Raw genomic sequence first — 16,198 nt, 5'->3', positions numbered from 1 at the left:
CTTATAGCTGGAAAAACTCCAGCTTGTCCAATTGCTATGTCCTTGTCTCTTGGGAGAATATAACTAAATATTTAATGGTTCTTTTCTAGTGTAGCATGAGTGCTTAAAATATTAATTGTGGTCAGCCAGTTGTATGGTTATTGGTATCCTATTGAAAATAACTTATTTTAGAACACTGTTCCAGTTGTCTCTTGATAATGTAAAGCTGAACTGATTTCTCTAGTGGAGATAATGAAAATGAATATAATTTGTTAGAGTCACAGAAAGTTTAGCCATCTCTAGGGGCATTCGGAAGTCATTTATGTTCTATTTACGTTCTTGAAATAGTAATCATACAGGTTAGGAGCCTACCTACCCTTTTTTGTGGGGGGAGTAGTACTGGCGATTGAAAACCAGGTGCCTTCACACTGAGCTATATCCCCAGCCCTTATCTCTTTATTTTATTAGGGTCTAAGTCACCACATTGCATTGGCTGACTTGAATTTGTAATCTTTCTGCCTCAGCCTCCAGTGTGCAGGGATTATAGATATGCACACGATGCCCAGTTTAACGTGCCTTCTGTTTTAGGCTGAAGGTACTAAGTTGTACTTTTTAAAAAGTACATCTTAGTACTTTTCTGAAGTACTAAGATGCATTAAGGATAGGAATGTGCTAATAATCCAGTTAAAAGGCTGCAGTAGGTCATGTAGCACTGGGAGGATGTTGTAGAGGGGAGACATTCTCACTGCCATTATTGTTAATGCTTCACTAGTGTTTCAGGCCAGGGGCTATGGTAATTGCTTACCACTTTCCCTGTTACCCGTGATTCTCAACCAAGGCTACACATTAGAATGACTTGTGCAATTTTAAAAACTTTGCATACCAGACCAGTTAAATCAGATTTTTCAGGGCTGGGAGGTTTTAATGTGCAGCCAGTATGACGATCCCTGCAAAGTACTGATAAGTTGCAGACAGAATATATTATGTAGCTACTGGCTTAGTAATTATAATTGACCGGTTGGGAATTCCTGGATGAAATTTAAGGTTCTTGCAAATATCTATTGGTCCTTAACATTGTGCCAGATTTTTTTTAGCTGGTAGAAGAATAAAGATGAATAAAATAAGGTTGATAAAGTAGCAGTCTAGGAGGAGAGATAAAAAATAGTAAATAATTATAAGGCATACGAAGTATTAAAGTAGAGATATGACTAGGGTAGCTTTTGGGAACACATAATAGAAACATTTACCTCTGCCTGAGGCTTGGGATATGGGATTGAGTGGACTGTGGGTTAAGATGAAATGAGAAGTTGTCAAGATTTCACAGAGAAAGTGATAAATTAAGAGTTTATCAGATAGGATATGAGATACTTGTACATTATACAGCTGCTAAGGTAAGTCATAGTCAGGTGGTGAAGTGGTTTATAAATCATGTTGAAGAACATAAATGTTACCTTGCATGCTAGGAGGCCACACGACCAAATACACATAGGGTCTAGGTAGGTAATTTCAAAGAGTGAAACTAGCCAGGTGTTAAGAAGACATTTAAGTGGGAAAATTTTTTTAAAGTTTAAATTAACACTAAAATAAAATGGAATATTCTTGGTCAAATACACTTGTAAAATTCAACTTCCAGAGATCAGTTGGTAGGACCTTTAGTACAAGAGTCCACTATAGGATTATAAACAAGGAAAAGCTAAAAGAGATGTATTTTAGTTATTATTATTTTTTTTTTTTAGTTACTTTCATGTTGTTCAGATAGACTTCCCAACACCTGCAAGTTAGAGGAGGAAAGGTTTATTTTTGGCTCGCAGTTTATAGAGGTTCATAGTCAGCTGGCTCCAAGGCAGGGTAGCATGGCAGAAGAGACAGAGCTCATGGTATGGTAGTGAGACTCACACAGAGAGAAAGGTCAAGGGAGGAAGGAAGGAGATAGACCATTCCAGACTATGCCTTCAGTGACCCATCCCTTCTACCCAGGATTTATCACTCAAATCACATTTAGCTCTAAACTCATCAATGGACTAATCCACTGGTGAGTATTACACCACTGTGATTCAAGAGCTCCACCCGTGTTCTCATGAGCCTTTGAGGGGACATCTAAATATAAATTATAACAGTATGGTAGCATTTCTGTAAAAGTACTATAGAAATAGACTTTAAGAGTTGAGGTTGGAGACGTGCATAAGTGAACAGGTTACTATGCTAATCTTAAGTAGTATTCAGCAAACTATTGGTGCTTTCCAGTGTTAGTGTAAGTGCTTCTGAAGAGAGCACCACTGTCACTTTCAAACAAGGAAGTTTACACTTGCTGGCCTCTGAGTTCCTCTGTTACGCTGCCATCTTGATGATAGCCTCTTTGTTCCATCTATCACATTACCATACTGCTCCCCATCCTCACTATCATTATCTTATTCTGCTTTTCTGTGTGTTGGCAGAACTTTTTGTTTTTCATTTTCAAGTTGTTTGTTTCTCCTTTGATATACATTCTTAGATTAACAATCGAATGTTTCATAGAAAACTTTTTTTTTTTTTAACCTGTAATTTAACACTTCTGCATCTGACCACTGTTGTCAACGTCTCACTCTGGAATTGCCTGCCCAAAGCGGGCCACTAGTTTTATGTTTTTACTTTTATGTTTTTAAAGCCTGACACTTGGTGGGAATGCAACTTAGTCTTGAATAAATAAATACCATTTTTCTGTTGAATTGTACTATTTTGCGTATTATTACTACCAGAAACACTTATTTGTATAGTCAAATAGTTTTCATTATTGGTATCTGTTTCTTATTTTTATGTCTTGTTAGATTCGACTACTTCAAGTGAACAAGCATTAACAGTTTACCTTATTTATGCTGCTTTTTACATCCTACTCCTTTATTCTGTACACAGCAAACTTTCAGTGGTTACATTTCTTAAGTGGCAGTTTAGCCAGATAAAAAACTCTAGGGTGGTGGCTATTTTCTGTATTACTTGAATATCAGTAGTTTTGTTGTCTTTTGAGTTTGATGTTGCTACTGAAAAGTCTGCTGTTAGTAATTGTTCCATTGTTGGTAAGATGATCTCTCTCTCCTTTTTTTTTAATGATTTTTCTCTTTATCCTTGACGTTCCATAGTTAAATTGGGAGGTATGTAGGTAGAAGTTTATTTTTGTTTATCATAGTTATTCCTTGATGTATATTATCTAAGGAGTCCTAACTTCAAGTCTGAAACATTCTTAGTCTTATCTCTTCACTACTGCCTCTGCCATTCCCACCCTTCTAAGTTTCTGGAATTTCTATTAGGGGTATGTACTTCCAATCTATCTTTTAAGTTATTTTTATCACTTTATATCTTTGCTACATTCTGAATAATTTTCTCAGTAGTGTATTTCATGAGACAGTTCTCTCTTTGGACAGCAGTACAGATTTGTAGGTTGTACTAGAGACTTTCCCAGAGCTGATACACAACACCTGGTACTCATACCTTAAAGGTGGAAAGCTTTACTTTTGCTCACAATTTCAGTTGATTAGCAGGTTAGCAGGCTCCAAGGAAGAAACAGGAGGACGAAGGAGCATGACAGGAATATGGTGGCCAGGAAACAGAGAGATGGGAGGAGCCAGAAGGAAAATACATCCTTCTAAGTCACATCCATAGTGACCTGCGCTTCTGAGCAGGCCCTATTTCTGAATGTGAGACTTGGGGAACATTTTAGATCTGAACCATAAGACGATTGCTAAGTAAGAAGTTTAAGACACACACACACACACACACACACACACATTCATATGAAATAAGAAAGATCATCAGCTGAAAGTGAGGGATTCCAAGGCAAAATGAAAGGGATGTAGAAAATTGTGAACGTCATCAAGATGAAAGTAACATTTAAGTTTTTTTTCTTTGTGTTGTGGTGGTCTTGGGACAGAATCCAGGTCCTGAGAACAGAATCTAGAATCCTTGCACATAATAGCCATTTTAATTGTTTTTAAAAAGTGAAAAGTAAAATAACCAGTACTGTAGTCATAATATTAATATTTTCTGAAAGCACAAAAGAGAACTTAGTTGTATTAGCTGAAAGTGTATTTTTCTTTGACTTCATATTAATGGAAGATGAGAAGAAAAGAGATATGAAAATTAGAAGATGTGAATTTCAGTCTTGGTTCTTTGAGAACTTTTGATTAGTTATTTAATGTTCCCAGTTTTTTTTTTTTTTTTTTTTTTGGTTTTTGGTTTTTCTCCGGTACCGGGAACCGAACTCACGACCTTGCGCTTGCCAGGCAGGTGCTTTGCCACTGAGCTAAATCCCCAGCCCCCTGTTCCCAGTTTTTTAAGCTTATAAAATAGAGGTAATAGTGAATACTTTGCCCATTTTTCAGTATTGTGTTGTGTTTATAGTCACTGAGATGATTGTAAAAAATATTTTGAAAAACATAACCATGTTCATTAAATATAAAGATCTAAAAGTATTGTAATCCATTGATTTAAATTATTTTGGAATTGCTTTTTTTATGCTTATTCTCTCAAAATTAAAGGGAATAATGTGTTAAAGGTATGGTATTAATGTTCGGAAACTATATATGTGTTTTTCTTTTTAAAATAGTAATAAAATGTAGATATTCTATTTTACTTGGTTTGTCTCAGTGAATTAACTTGCTAAAATTCATTTAGAACATGGATGAAATGGAAGTCATTTAAATTAGATCACATCTATACTCACAATGTATATTTGAATCATAGAGCTTTACTGTAAAAATATTGCTTTCTGAAATCTAAAGCAGATGACACTTTTGCATTTTTAAAGTACTAAAGCTAAACTTTATTAATTTGGTTTAATATAACAAATTTAATTTCTTTTTCCTGTTTGGCAGGCAACCAGATAAACTGGTGGTAGTTTGGACACGAAGAAGCCGAAGGAAGTCTTCTAAGGTCAGTCCAGTTTCTAAATTTCTTACCAAACTGTTGAATTCAACTTTTATTCAGATATTGCACTTCTCTGGTCCTAGAGTAGAATATTTTAAAATATTTCTTCATCTTTTTTTCTGATTAGCTAACCTATTGAAAATGAATTAATCAGGCCCTGAAATCTTTTAAGTGGAAGGCAGAGACCTGAGTTTCGACCTTGGACTTGATAGCTACTACGGTTTGAATGTGAAAATTGAGGAATTTCCAATGTGATGATATTAGGAAATGGGTCTTTAAGAGGTCATTGACGGTTTCTTTCGTTGTATCCCACAGGTTCCTGTAGGTTGTATGTCCATTTTTGTTTGTTTGTAAATAGAGTTTAATCTCTACTTTGATTTCATCTGTGACCCATTGGTTGTTCAGGGGATGTTTAATTTTCAGCTGTTTATGGAGTTTTTGTGTTGTGTTTTGTCATTAATTTCTAATTTCATTGGACTATGGTCTGATATTATACATGGGATAATTTCAGTTCCTTTGCATTTACTTAAACGTGTTCTATGTACTAGTATATGGTCTATTTTAGAGAACATCCCATGTGCAGCTGAGAAGAATGTGTATTCTGATGCTGTTGGGTGGAATACTCTGTAAAGGTCTACTAAGTCTATATGTTCACACGTTTGGTTAAGTTCTGTTATTTCTTTTCCAATTTTTTGTCTAGTTGATCTATCTCTTTGTGACAGTGTTGTGTTAAAGTCCCCTGTTATGATTGTGTTGCTATTTATTTCATTTTCCATGTCTGTTAGAATTTGTCTTATATAGGTGGGTGCTCCTATATTTGGTGCATAGATGTTTATGATTGTTATCTCTTCCTCTTGAAGCTTCCCCTTCACAAATGTGTAGTGACCTTCTTGATCTCTTTTGATTGTTCTTGGTTTGAAGTTCACGTTGTCTGCAAACAGAATAGCTATACCTGCTTTTTTCTGGGTTCCTGTCTCATGGAGTATTGTTTTCCATCCTTTAATTTTCAGTCTTTGAATTTCCTTTTGAGTTAAATGTGTTTCTTGTATACAGCATATGGTTGGGTTTTGTTTCCTAATCCACTCAGCAAGTCTGCTTCTTTTGGTTGGTGCATTGAGATCATTTAGATTGATGGTTATAACGGATATGTACTGGCTTATCTTTGTCATGCTATTTTCCTGCTGTTGGATCTTCCTTTTCTCTCTGTTTAATTGCTTGATTTGCTTGGTGGTTCTTTTCTGTTGTTGTTCTTGAAATTGCAATCTGTTTTATCTCTTTCCAGTATATCTTTTAGTACTCTTTGTAGGATTGGTTTGGCATGCATGAATCTCGTCAGTTCTTTATCATTCAAATATTTTATTTCTCCATTAAATTTGAAAGATAGCTTTGCAGGGTACATCAATGTGGGTTGGAAGTTGTTTTCTTTCAGTACCTGAAGTACTTCACTCCAAGCTCTTCTTGCCCTGATGGTTTGTGTTGAGAAGTCTGCCATGATTCTGATAGGCTGTCCTTTATAGGTGATCTGTTTCTTTTCTCTAACAGCTTTTAATATTCGGAGCTTTTGTTGAGTTTCCAGGATCTTGATCACTATATGTCTGGGTGTAGATTTATTTTGGTTATGATTAAGTGGAGTTCTATATGCTTCAATCTGGATGTCTAATTCTTTTACCATGCCTGGGAAATTTTCTGCTATTATTTCTGCAAATGGTGTTTTTATGTCATTTGTGTTGACACCTGCTGTTTCATTAATACCTATTAATCTGATGTTGTTTCTCTGTGCTTTGTCGTACAGTTGTTGAATTGTTATTTCCTGGTTCCTTGTTATATTTAAGAGATCCTTTCATGTTCGTTGGTGGCAGTGCTGTCTTCAAGGTCTGAAAGTCTATGTTCAGCTTTGTTCAGGTGGTTTTGCAACCTTTCAGTGGAATTTTTAAATTCCTGGATATCTCTTTGCATCTGTTTGATACCTTCTAGTTCTTTTCTATATTGCTTCGTAAGGTTTCATTGAGTTGTCTATGCTGTTTTATTTTCTTGTCTATGTCATCTTTGTATATGTTGAACATTTCTTTCATTATTGTTGTCATTTATTTTCTCACCTCAGACATTATTTCTGATCTGATGTCTTCTGTGGCCTGATGGAGTTGTTTCTTTACTTCAGTTGCTATCATTTCAGAAATTTCAGGTGTATGACTTCCAGGCTCTTCTGTGCTGATGCCTTCTGGACTTGTTTTGAGTGGTGTGGAGGTCTGGGATTGCACTTTGCTCCTCCATTTTGTCATTTTTGAAGAACTAGAAACTCCCTATGGTGCAGTCTCACTGTCCTGATTTTGTGTGAGTTGCAGGACAAGAGACTGAAGATCCCCAGTGCTCAGTGTAGCTCCTGTGCTGGTGAGTTGTGGCAGCCCAGCTGGGCCAACACACTATGGGTGTGGCGGGTAGCCACCGAGGCCCCAGAGGGTGCCCAAGGTTTCACCTGCCTTGCACACTGGTCAGGGAGGCAGAGCCCAGACTCACTGGGCTTCCTGAAAATGTCAGGGGCTCAGCCCAGCCCAGGGCAGACATGCTATGGGTGTGGTAGGTAGCCACTGAGGCCCCAGAGGGTGCCCAAGATTTCACCTGCCTTGCACCCTGATTAGGGAGGCAGAGCCCAGACTCACCAGGCTTCCCAAAGATGTCCGTGGTCAAGAATATCTTTTCGAGGTTTTATTATTTTTAGTTTTCTTTTTATTAGTATACTTTTTCGGTACAAAATGATTACATTCTTTATGGGGGGTTGGTTTCTGTACATAACACATCTTAATTCTTTATTTCATTCCCCACCTTCTCTTGGTCCCTTTCCTTTTTGCAAAAAATCTATTCCTCAATTTCCTGTTATCCGTCTTTTATTTTTGTCTTATAGTTTGGGGTTCTCATATAAGAGGGACCATGCAGTAGATTAGCTTGTGTGCCTGACTTATTGGACTTAATGTCATGGTCTGAAGGTGCATTCATTTTTCTACAAATGACTCATGTTTATTCTTCTTAAAGGCATAGTACACCATTGTGTAGAAATACCACATTTTTTTATCCATTCTTCTGTTGAAAGATATATAGGGTACTTCCAAGATTTAACTATTAGGAATTTTGCTGCTATAGACATGGATATGCATGTATCAGTGTCTAAATCTTTTGGGAACATACCTAGGAGGGTTATGGGGTCAAACAGAAGAGTAGCTGGATTGAATAGAATTTCTACTTTTAGTTTTGTGAGGAATCACCGTGCTGATTTCCATAATGGTTGTACTAGTTTACATTCACACTGATAGTGTAGAAATGTTCCTTTTTTCTGACGAACTTAGTAGCATGTATTATTTGATTTCTTGATGATAGCCATTCTTTATGGAGTAAGGTAGAATCTCACTGTTGTTGTAATTTGCATTTTTCTAATGGCCAGCAGTGTTGAACATTTTCCATGTATTTATTGGTCATTTGTACTTCTTCTGGGAAGTATCTATTCATTTCAGTTGCCCACTTGTTTGATTTTTCATTTTCTAGGTATATACTTTTTTTCTTTTTTTCTTCTGGTACCAGGAATTGAACTCACAACCTTGTGCTTGCCAGGCAGGTGCTGTGCCACTGAGCTAAATCCCCAGCCCCTCTACTTTTCTTAGAGTTCTTTATATAGTCTAGATTTTGTCCCAAAGGATAAGTGGCAAAAATTTTTCCCACTCTGTATGTTGTGTACTTACTCTGTTGGTTGCTTCCTTTGTTGTATAGAAGCTTTTTAATGTGATATGATCCCATTTGTTCATTCTTCAGGTTACTTCTTGTGCAGTTGGGCTTCTGTTCAGGAACTCCTTGCCTATGCCTATATCTTCTAGAGTTTTACCTCTTTTGTCTTCCAGCAGATGGTTTCTGCTTTAACATTTTGATCTTTGACCCATTTTGATTTTAATTAAATACATGGTGAGGGATATAGGTCTAGCTTCAATCTTTTGTGTGTGGATAGCCAGTTTTATCAGAACTATTCATTAAAGAGGTTATCTTTCTGGGCCTCCGGCACATGGGGAGCCACGGGCGGGGAGCGCCGGTCTTCTGACTGGCACCTTGCTCCCTGCTTCGTAGGCCCCCAGAGGGAGGGCCCCCAGCGCATGAGGAGCCATGCGGCCAAGAGTGCTGTTGTGCGCCGGCCTTCAGGCCAGCTGCCGCTGCTCAACTGAGAACTATCATGATGCAGAGAAACAATGACACAGTTTGCCCACCATGCACCGGCTGCAGATGCCCACCTAAGGACGTGTGTGAATCATTCAAACATGGAAAAACCCCTGGGAATATATGCTATACAACGGGCCACTCTTGCTCCTGCCAGTGAGAACCAGAAAGGTCTAGAGTCAGCGGAGGAGCAGCTGCTGAATAAGGACTCGGAGAACATGAGAATGCAGACTAAGCCCGAGGGGTCAGAGGTCCTGTGGACTGGGGTCATGAGAGGCACTTGGAAGCTGTAAACCAGGAGGACCCTGCACAATACATGCGGAGACTCCCTGGAAGCCTTTCTTCCCCTGACAGTACAGGATGTGGTGGAGCCTCAGAGAAGTCTGCACCAGGATTCCTTCTGCCTGTGCTGACAGTTGGGGAGAGGACACTAACTGACTGTGGGGTCCCAATGCGATGGGAGGCTGGAGAGAAAACGCTACAAAAAATGGCTTTCGCCCCAGATGGCTCACTTGATTTTTGACAACCCTTAGGCTGTAACTACTTGTTAGATCCTTCTTGCATATCTCTGTCTTCCTGAGAAACCACTTTGAAGATACCACCATGTATTACAGCAGCCATTGATATTTTCCTACTAATCTATCCATAACTCTGTAATGTTTGTATTGTTCCTATCCTATTTCATAAATGGATGCATGTTTATTATTATGTGTTTCCTACAACAACCATTGAGAATAGTTAATGATTATTCAATAGGTCACTCATGTATAGTTCTATTTATTTTCTTGTGAAGATACCTAAGTGGAGTACAACAAGTATTGATAATCTCCTACCTCTTTTGTCTGTAACTCACTATTATTTATTTGTTTTCCTGAGAAACTATGGTGTAGATAACAATATGTAAAACAATAACCATTGATAATTTCCTCCCACTTTGTCTGTAATTTGGTAAGCCCACCCCCCATTATTGTTATCCTTCTTTTACTCTTTAAAATTTAAAAAAAAAAAAAAAAAAGAGGTTATCTTTCTTCTAGTATTTTATTTTTGGCCTCTTTGACAAAGTTCACATACCTAAATGTGCCTGAGGTTGTTTCTTCATCCTCTATTCTGTTCCATTAATTCACATGTCTGCTTTTGTACCAGTACCATGCTGTTTTTATCACTGTAGCTTTGACATATACCTTAAAATTCAGGATTGTGATGCCTCCTGCCTTGCTTTTCTTGCCCAGGATTGCTTTTGCCTTTTTGGGTCTGTTCTGGTTTCATATAAATTTTAGGATTTTTTTTTTAGTTCTATGAGGAATGCTGTTGGTATTTTGATTGAGAGTATCAAAAATCTGTATCTTAGTTTTGGAAGTATAGCTACTTCCAAAACTAAGACTGTACTTATTGATTTTACCTGTCTGGGAACAGGGAGCTATATTTTCATTTTGTGATGTTCTCTACAGTCTCCTTTTTCAGAGTACTACCGTTTTTGTTGTAGCAGTCTCTCACTTATTTGGTTAGGTTAATTCTTAAATATTTAATTTTTCGTGGTGCTGTTGGGAATAGTATTTTCTTAATTCCTTTCTCACTGAATTCATTTTTCATGTACTGGAGCACTATTAATTTTTTGTGTTTGTTGATTTTGTTGTATCCTGCTACACTGCTGAATTTGGTTATTAATTCTAGAGGTCTTTTGGTGGAATTTTTTGGGTCTTCTATGTTAAGGATCATTAATCTGCAATTAGTGATAATTTGACTGCTTTTTCTATACATTTTAATTATAGTGGTACCTTGGTTCATGGACTTTATTTCACGGTTTTGGAAAAGATGGCCATGTTTATGTGTATGTGGGAAAGATGGCTATGGTCCTATTTTTCACCTAATGTAGAGTTTGCAAACAAAAACAGTATTTTTTCAAATGCTTTTGTTTGCAAACGAAATTGTTCACAAACAAAGGCATTTGTGAACTGAGGTACCACTGTACTGTATTAAACAGGAGTGGTGATAGGGTCATCCTTGTTTTTTTCTTGATTTTAAAGGGAAAATTTTCAGTTTTTCCCCATTGAATATGATGTTAGCCATAGGCCTGTCATCAGTAGCTTTTATCAGATGGAGATAAGGTTCTTCTATACCTATTTTCGTCAGTTTTTTTTTTTGTCGTGTATAGAAGTTTGATTTTGTTAGACGCTTTTTCTGTGTCTGTTGAGATGATCATATGATTTCTGTCCTTCTGTTTATATGATGTGTGCCATTTATTGATTTGTATATGTTGAACCATTCTTTGCATTCCTGGTTTGAAGCATACTTAGTCTTGAGGTGTGATCTTTGATGATTTTTGCATTCTGTCTGCCTGCATCTTGAGGGTTTTTGTGCCTGTGTTCATTAAAGAGATTGACTTGTAGCTCTCTGTTTTTGTTGGATCTTTCTCTGGTTTTACAATCAAGGTATTGGTAACTTCCAGGAATAACTTTGAGAGTACTCCCTCCCTTTTGAGTTATTAAAGAGTTTGAGGAGTATTGGCATTAGATCTTCCCTGAAGTGCTTGTAGATTTCAGTAGTAAATCTATTGGGACCTGGGCTTTTCTTAGTTGGTAGGTTTTGTATTACTGCTTCAGTTGCCTGTTACTGGATTATAAAGGGTTTTTATATCATCTTGGTTCAGTTCTGGAAATTCGTATGTACAGTATCCAGTAATCTTTCTGTTTCTTCTGGATTCTGCAATTTGTAGGAGTACAGGTTTCAAAAGTAGTTGCTAATCTTCTGGATTTCAGTAGTGCCCATTTGTGATTTCAGCTGTTCATTTCAGTTTACATTGATTTGGTCATTTCTTTTTTTGGGCGGATAAGATTGGCTATGTGAATCTATTTTGTTTATTTCTTTCGAAGAACCAGCTGTTTGGTTCATTGATTCTTTGTATTCTTAATCTCAATTTCATTAATTTCTGCTCTTATCTTTATAATTTCCTTTCATGTATTAGCTTTGGATTTGGATTTTCCTTTTTCTAGGACCTTGAGGTGAATCATTAGGTTATTTATTTGAGTTCTTTGTTTTTGTGATATGGGCATTCACAGCTATAAACTTAGAACTGCTTTCATTATGTTCTGTAGGTTCTGGTATGTTGTACAGACATTATCTTTTGATTATAGGAGCTGTCTATTTTCTTCTGACCCACTGATTGTTCACGTGTGTACTGTTTAATTTCCATGTATTTGCATAATTTCTGTGGTTTCTTTTGCCACTGATTTCTAGTATCATTGTGCTGTGATCTGATGATATGCAAAGGGTTATTTAGAGTCTTTTGCATGCATGCTTTACTGGATTATATTTAGTCTGTTTTAAAGAAAGCTCTATGTGCTGCTGAGAAGAATGTGTATTTTGATATTGGGTGGAGTTTTCTGTAAATATCTATTAAAGTCCATTTGTTTGAAAGTTTGGTTCAGCTGTGTTCCTTCTTTGTTGAATTTTTGTCTAGTTGATATATCTGTGACAGTGGAGTATTGAGGTCTCATGCTATAATTGTGTTGGTGTTTATTTGATCTTTTGTATCCAGTAGTATTTATGACAGGAAAACCAGTGTTTGGTGCACATATGTTTATAATTGTTATGTCTTCCTATTGAATTGTTCCCTTAACCAGTATGTAGTGATCTTCTTTGCCTCTTCTGATCAGTTTTGACTTGAAGTACACTTGAAATTAAGGTAGCTACTTCTGCATTTTTTTCTGGGTTCTCATTGCATAGAATATTTTTCTCCATCCTTTGACTTTTGATCTGTGAATTTCTTTTGTATTAAATATGTTTCTTTTATACACCATATTGTTGAATATTGTTTCTTGGTCTGTTCTAGAGTTATTATTAAAACTGTTATTCCTGTCATTAAAACTATTATTCCTGTCATTCTGTTATTTTCCTGTCATGGACCCTGCCCCATTTATTTTGCTTAAATGTTCATCCTGCCCAGGGCATTAATTTTATTAGTCTGTTTGGCATTTTGGGCATCATTGTCACTTTCTAGACTATCTTTGAGAATTTTTTTGTAGTGCTGGTTTGGTGGTTTTGAATTTTTTGAGGTGCTCTTTGTCATGGAGATATCTCATTTCTTTGATCAATTTTTTTTATTTTTTTTTATTTTAAAGATAAAAGGAGGGAAACATTAACAGACATACAACATTTTACAACATATCACAAGCACAATACAGACAACACAGAGTTACAAACAAAGTGGTAGGGAATTAACAATGGTGGTTGTATTACATATTGATATCTTCAAAGTGGCTTCTCGTGAAAACAGATATAAACATGCAATACTGGTCAACCAAAGACTCATTGAGTTTCTTTCAGCATAGAAATAGAAGACAGAAGAACAACCATGTTAACTATCCTGTATATACATACATACAAAATTTCTCCTTCTTTCCCTTCTCTTTTCCCACATCCCAGAAGCCCTTTACTCTTCATTGGTTTCCTATCATTTCACAGTGTCTATCATACCTCCGAGTTTAACTTAACTCTTTCAAGTTTTACACTAGTGACACAATGCGGTGCTGCACATGTATGTTTGATTTATTTCACTTATGAGTATGGTCTCTAGTTGTGACCATTTAAATATAAAGGCCTCGAGTTTATCTTTCTTTATAGCTGAGTATCTTTGATCAATTTTTAAAGCAAGTTTTAGAGTATATGTAAATCTGGGATGGAAGTTGTTTTCTTTTAGGATTTGAAACACTTTGCTACAATTGATTCCAACCTGTAAGATTTGTGTTGAGAAGTTTAATGTAATTCTAATGGGTTTACTTTTATAAGTGATGTGTTGCATTTCTCTGACAGTTTTTGAAGATTCTATCCCTGTGTTGAACTTCTGGAATTTTGACTATTATGTGTCAGGAAGAGGTTCTTTTTTTGATTGTGGCTATTTGTAATTCTCTATGAATCACTTATCTCTGTGTTTAATTCTTGTCCCACATTTGGAAAGTTTTCTGTTATTATTTATATAAACAGGTTTTTTTATGCCATTTGTATTTTCTTCTGATTTTTCACTAATTCCATTTAATCTTAGATTAGTCCCCTTTGCATTGTCTAGCAGCTCTTGGATGTCCTGCATATTTCATATTCTCTTGTTGTTTTTAAGGTATCTCTGAGTAATTGGTCCCCACCATCAGCCCTGTCCTTGTTTTGGCACTCTGTCCTTATGTTGATTACCTGCTGACCATACTTTCAGTAGAAGTTTTAATATCCTAGATTCCTCTGTGGTACCTTTTTAGGGGCTCTAAATCTTTGTAAAAACTGGTCATTTATGTTTGTATCATTTTGTTTATCTCAGCTATTTTGTTTTCTTTGAACTTGCTGATCATTTTGCTTATTATGTCCACTGTCTGTTTTATCTTCACTGAACTTGCTGAGCATGTTGTTGATCTGTTTTTTTAATCTCATTTTCATCATTTCAAATAATTCAGTTGTGTGACTTTGATTTCTTTTCACTTGATGCCCCATGTATCAGCTGTGGGAGAGTTGTGTGTGTTTTGGAGTTATTTTATTGCCTTATCTTTTCATATTTCTGTTGTTTTTGTTTATTTGCTTGCTTTGTGCTGAGATTTGCATCTTGATAATAGTGGTCATCTTGTTACTATTTTCCAGTAATGCACTGTGGACATGGCTAACTTTACATAAACTCTGTCCCAAGGTCCAACTACGTCTCTTTATTTCAAAAGGGAGGCTGCAGTCTTTCTTACCCAGTATCCAGTTACTGACCTGCAGTATTGATAATGACACAAAGGCAATCCAAATGTTGGCATACAGAGAAAACCTACTGGTAGCAACAACTATGCTATCCTGGCCTTAGCAATAAAACCAGCAACAGTAACATCAAAGATATTAATGTACCCTAAGAACCAGTAATGTACCACCCTTAAGCATAGAGAAGAGATCTATAATTATAGTATAAACACTAAGACAAACTTACTTTAAAATTGTGCAACCACCCTATCAGAGAACCTTTCCATGGCGCCAGTTATCAGGGACCCCTGCAGTAAGTCCCTGATCTTCTGCCTGGAGTTACAGAGTTACAGGGCCCACAGAGGGAAAAAAAAGAGACAAGAATTGTGAGAAAATAGGGCTCTGGGATGGTCAGTGTTCTCTGGGAACAATGACCCAGAATCTTCAGCTAGCCACTATTTTATTTAGCCGGTGGCAGAAAGGAAGAGGGGTATAGAGGTTCTCATGGAACTGCATAGAAGCAGTGGTTGAATGGGAAAGTTTAACATCATAAAGGAAACAAGTTAAGATTCATCCCCACATCTGGGTGCTAGTTTCCCTGTATTGTCCTCAGCTGACTTAGTCCTGCTCTGTGAGCCTTATTGACAGAAAGGAAATGGGATTTCCAAATTCCAAAGGTAAGGGCAAGGAGAGCTTTGGACAGATTCTATGTAAGTTTATAATTTGTGGTCCCCAACACCACCCTTTACAGGCACAAAATGTTTCACCATTATCACTCGTTGATGAATTATCCTTTAGGAGATCTGCATTTATAGCCCTAGCTTTTTCATAAATTATAGACTCCGGCTATAACCTGCCATCTGCCTTTTGTTTATCCACACTGATAATAGCCTTTTTACCTCATCTAACACTGTTGATCAAGACTTACAAATTTGAGTTAATACCTTTAGCAACTCTACTTCCCTTATACAAAGCTTTTTTCTCAATAAGATTGTTGAGATGGTGAATTGAGATGCTGTACTTATTAGCAAGATTGATGATCATATGAACGCCACTCTCATATTTCTGCACAATTTCCTTCTTTCAATTGTGATTGCTGTCTTTACCTTCACTTCCTTCCTTAGCTTCTTTTCTAGCTTTCTTGGAACCATTTTGATAGCAGTAATTGTAGTGATTATATAAAGCACTGACCGAAATCATGTCCACAAACACCTGCATCTGGGCTCAGCCTGATGCCTATATTCGATTACATATGCTTTCCTGGCATTGAGAGTCTTTGTTTACAACAGCACAAGCAGCTGGTGTTTGGGTTATAACTTAAGACTGGTAGTAGGTTAGACTTAAAATTCCAGTCATAATCCAAGTTGTTTGTATGTGAGGCCAGTCGTAACTTGAGGGTCCACTGTATATTTTCCATTACATATCAGCCCATACATCC

At 36.7% G+C, this 16,198-nt stretch overlaps 1 protein-coding gene across 5 annotated transcripts in view; it reads left to right on the top strand.

Moving 5' to 3' along the window:
* The window catches only part of Ehbp1 (EH domain binding protein 1), a 348,572-nt gene that overhangs the window by 53,872 nt on the left and 278,502 nt on the right, over positions 1-16,198 (top strand). For all 5 annotated transcript variants that reach the window (XM_005385727.1, XM_005385724.1, XM_013514692.1 and 2 more), the window contains one exon: positions 4,824-4,881. In XM_005385727.1, the coding sequence (XP_005385784.1) occupies positions 4,824-4,881 (58 nt within the window). The remainder of the gene's footprint in view (positions 1-4,823; positions 4,882-16,198) is intronic.

Source organism: Chinchilla lanigera, unplaced genomic scaffold (assembly GCF_000276665.1).
Source record: "Chinchilla lanigera isolate Chin_1 unplaced genomic scaffold, ChiLan1.0 scaffold00023, whole genome shotgun sequence".
Taxonomy (NCBI): Eukaryota; Metazoa; Chordata; class Mammalia; order Rodentia; family Chinchillidae; genus Chinchilla; species Chinchilla lanigera.
Note: the sequence above shows the minus strand (reverse complement) of the source record. Positions and strands in the feature narration are given on the sequence as shown.